This window comes from Chrysochloris asiatica, unplaced genomic scaffold (genome assembly GCF_000296735.1).
Source record: "Chrysochloris asiatica unplaced genomic scaffold, ChrAsi1.0 scaffold00092, whole genome shotgun sequence".
Taxonomy (NCBI): Eukaryota; Metazoa; Chordata; class Mammalia; order Afrosoricida; family Chrysochloridae; genus Chrysochloris; species Chrysochloris asiatica.
The window spans coordinates 6,684,530-6,686,501 of NW_006408610.1; the positions used below are offsets into that span (position 1 = coordinate 6,684,530).

The 1,972-nt window shown below is 39.0% G+C and overlaps 1 protein-coding gene across 1 annotated transcript in view; it reads left to right on the forward strand.

Annotated features, from left to right (window-relative positions):
• The window catches only part of MYO9A (myosin IXA), a 352,098-nt gene that overhangs the window by 68,008 nt on the left and 282,118 nt on the right, over positions 1–1,972 (forward strand). The window contains exon 3 of the mRNA XM_006866530.1: positions 1,379–1,473. Within this exon, the coding sequence (XP_006866592.1) occupies positions 1,379–1,473 (95 nt within the window). The remainder of the gene's footprint in view (positions 1–1,378; positions 1,474–1,972) is intronic.

Consider the following 1,972-nt stretch of genomic DNA (forward strand, 5'->3'; position numbering starts at 1 on the left):
ACATATATATATATATAGTTGTTGTTAGGTGCCATCGAGTCATCACCGACTCATAGCGACCTTATGCACAGCAGAACAAAACACAGCCCAATCTAGGGCCATCCTCCCTACTGTTACTCTGCTTGAGTCCATCGATTGTGCCACTTTGCCATTTCATCTCGTTGGGGATCTTCCTCTTTTTCTCTGACCCTCCACCTTACCAAACATGATATCCTTCTCCAGCGACTTGTTCCTCCTGACAGTGTGTTCAAAGTATGAGAGATGAAGTTTGGCCATCTTGGCCTCCAAGGAGCACTCTGGCTGCACTTCTTCCAGCACAGATCTATTGGTTCTTTTGGCAGCCCGTGGCACTTTCAATATTTTCCTACAACACCATAACTCAAAAATATCACTTCTTTTCCAATCTTCCTTATTCACTGTCCAGCTTTTGCATTCATATGAGGCTATATTATGTTGTTAAGTGTCATTGAGTTGGTTCTGACGCACAGTACCCCCTGTATAGGGTTTCCGAGGAGATTCTGGTGGATTTGAGCCGCTGACTTTGTGGTTAGCAATCTAGTGCTTATCATATAGTGTCGTATCAGGACTCTACTATGTATATGAAAGTGTTGTTGTGGTTAAGTGCTAACGAGTTGATTGCAACTAATAGTAAACCTGTGTAGGGTTTCCAAGGAGCAGCTGGTGGGTTTGAACTGCCAACCTGTGGTTCACAGTCCAGTGCTGATTCTACAGTGACACATCAGGAGTCCATATAAGTATATTTGTTGTTGTTGAGTGCCATCAAGTTGGTTCCGAACCATAGCAACCCTCTATAGCGTTTCCAAGGAATGGCTGGTCAGCTTGAACTGCTGATCTTGCGGTTCAAACTGACATTGCAGTCCAGTTCATTAACCCACAGCGCCACTCCAGGATTCCACATAAGTCCATATAAGTTATACACATGCACACACACATGCACACATACATGTTGTTGTTGTTAAATACCATTGAGTCAGTTGCAACTCATAATGACTCTATAGGGTTTCCAAGGCTCAGCAGGTGGGTTTGAATTGCTGACCTTGTGGTTTGCAGTCCATTGCTGTTCCTGTAGTGCCACACCTGAAGTCTATATGTATAAATATATTAGGAAAATTTTCTGACTTGTGAATCTGAAAGAGACATTTGTATTTTCATAAACATTTTTTAAAAATTAATATTTATTGAGTAACATCTATTGATACTATTTTAATTATTAATTGCTTTCTCTTATCTGAGCCACGAATATCAGTTTGATGGTATACGTGAATTGCTTTCCTGTTACATTTTGTCTCTTTGAACTGACTTAAAGCTTTCCAATTTAAAAAAAAATGAAACTAATGAGAATTGTTTATTTTGGTAGGCCTTTGGAAATGCAAAGACAGCTCATAATAACAACTCCAGTCGTTTTGGCAAGTTTATTCAAGTAAATTACCAAGAAACAGGCACTGTTCTTGGGTAAGTAGCAATCATTTCAGGATACTGGAGCATGCTTATGTGCATGCTCTGTAAGTGTTGGGGTCATCATTTGTTTACTATTATTTTTTTAAGTTTTAATTGTTAATTGAGTGAATGTTTACTGAGTAAACCAACAAATCATATACATTGCTTAATTACAACGATTGCAATACATTCCCTCCATATACCGTTAAGTTAACAGTATTTACCTCTATTCACTTAACTCTTGCATTCCTCCCTGTGTCTTCTGCTGCATTCATTTTCCTCTGCCAAACTCCCTCTTGATATATATTGCCTGCCTCCTCACCCCTGTTAGTGTCTACCCTCTAGCCTGAGAATAACCCCTTTGCCCCCATAGCCATCATAGAATGGTTCTTTTATTAAGAAAAAAATTTTTTTTTAACTTTTTACATCAGTGGTCTCATACAATATTTGCTTTTTTGTGGTTGACTAATTTCACTTATGCAAAGGCTTTCGATTGTGTGGATCATGACAAGCT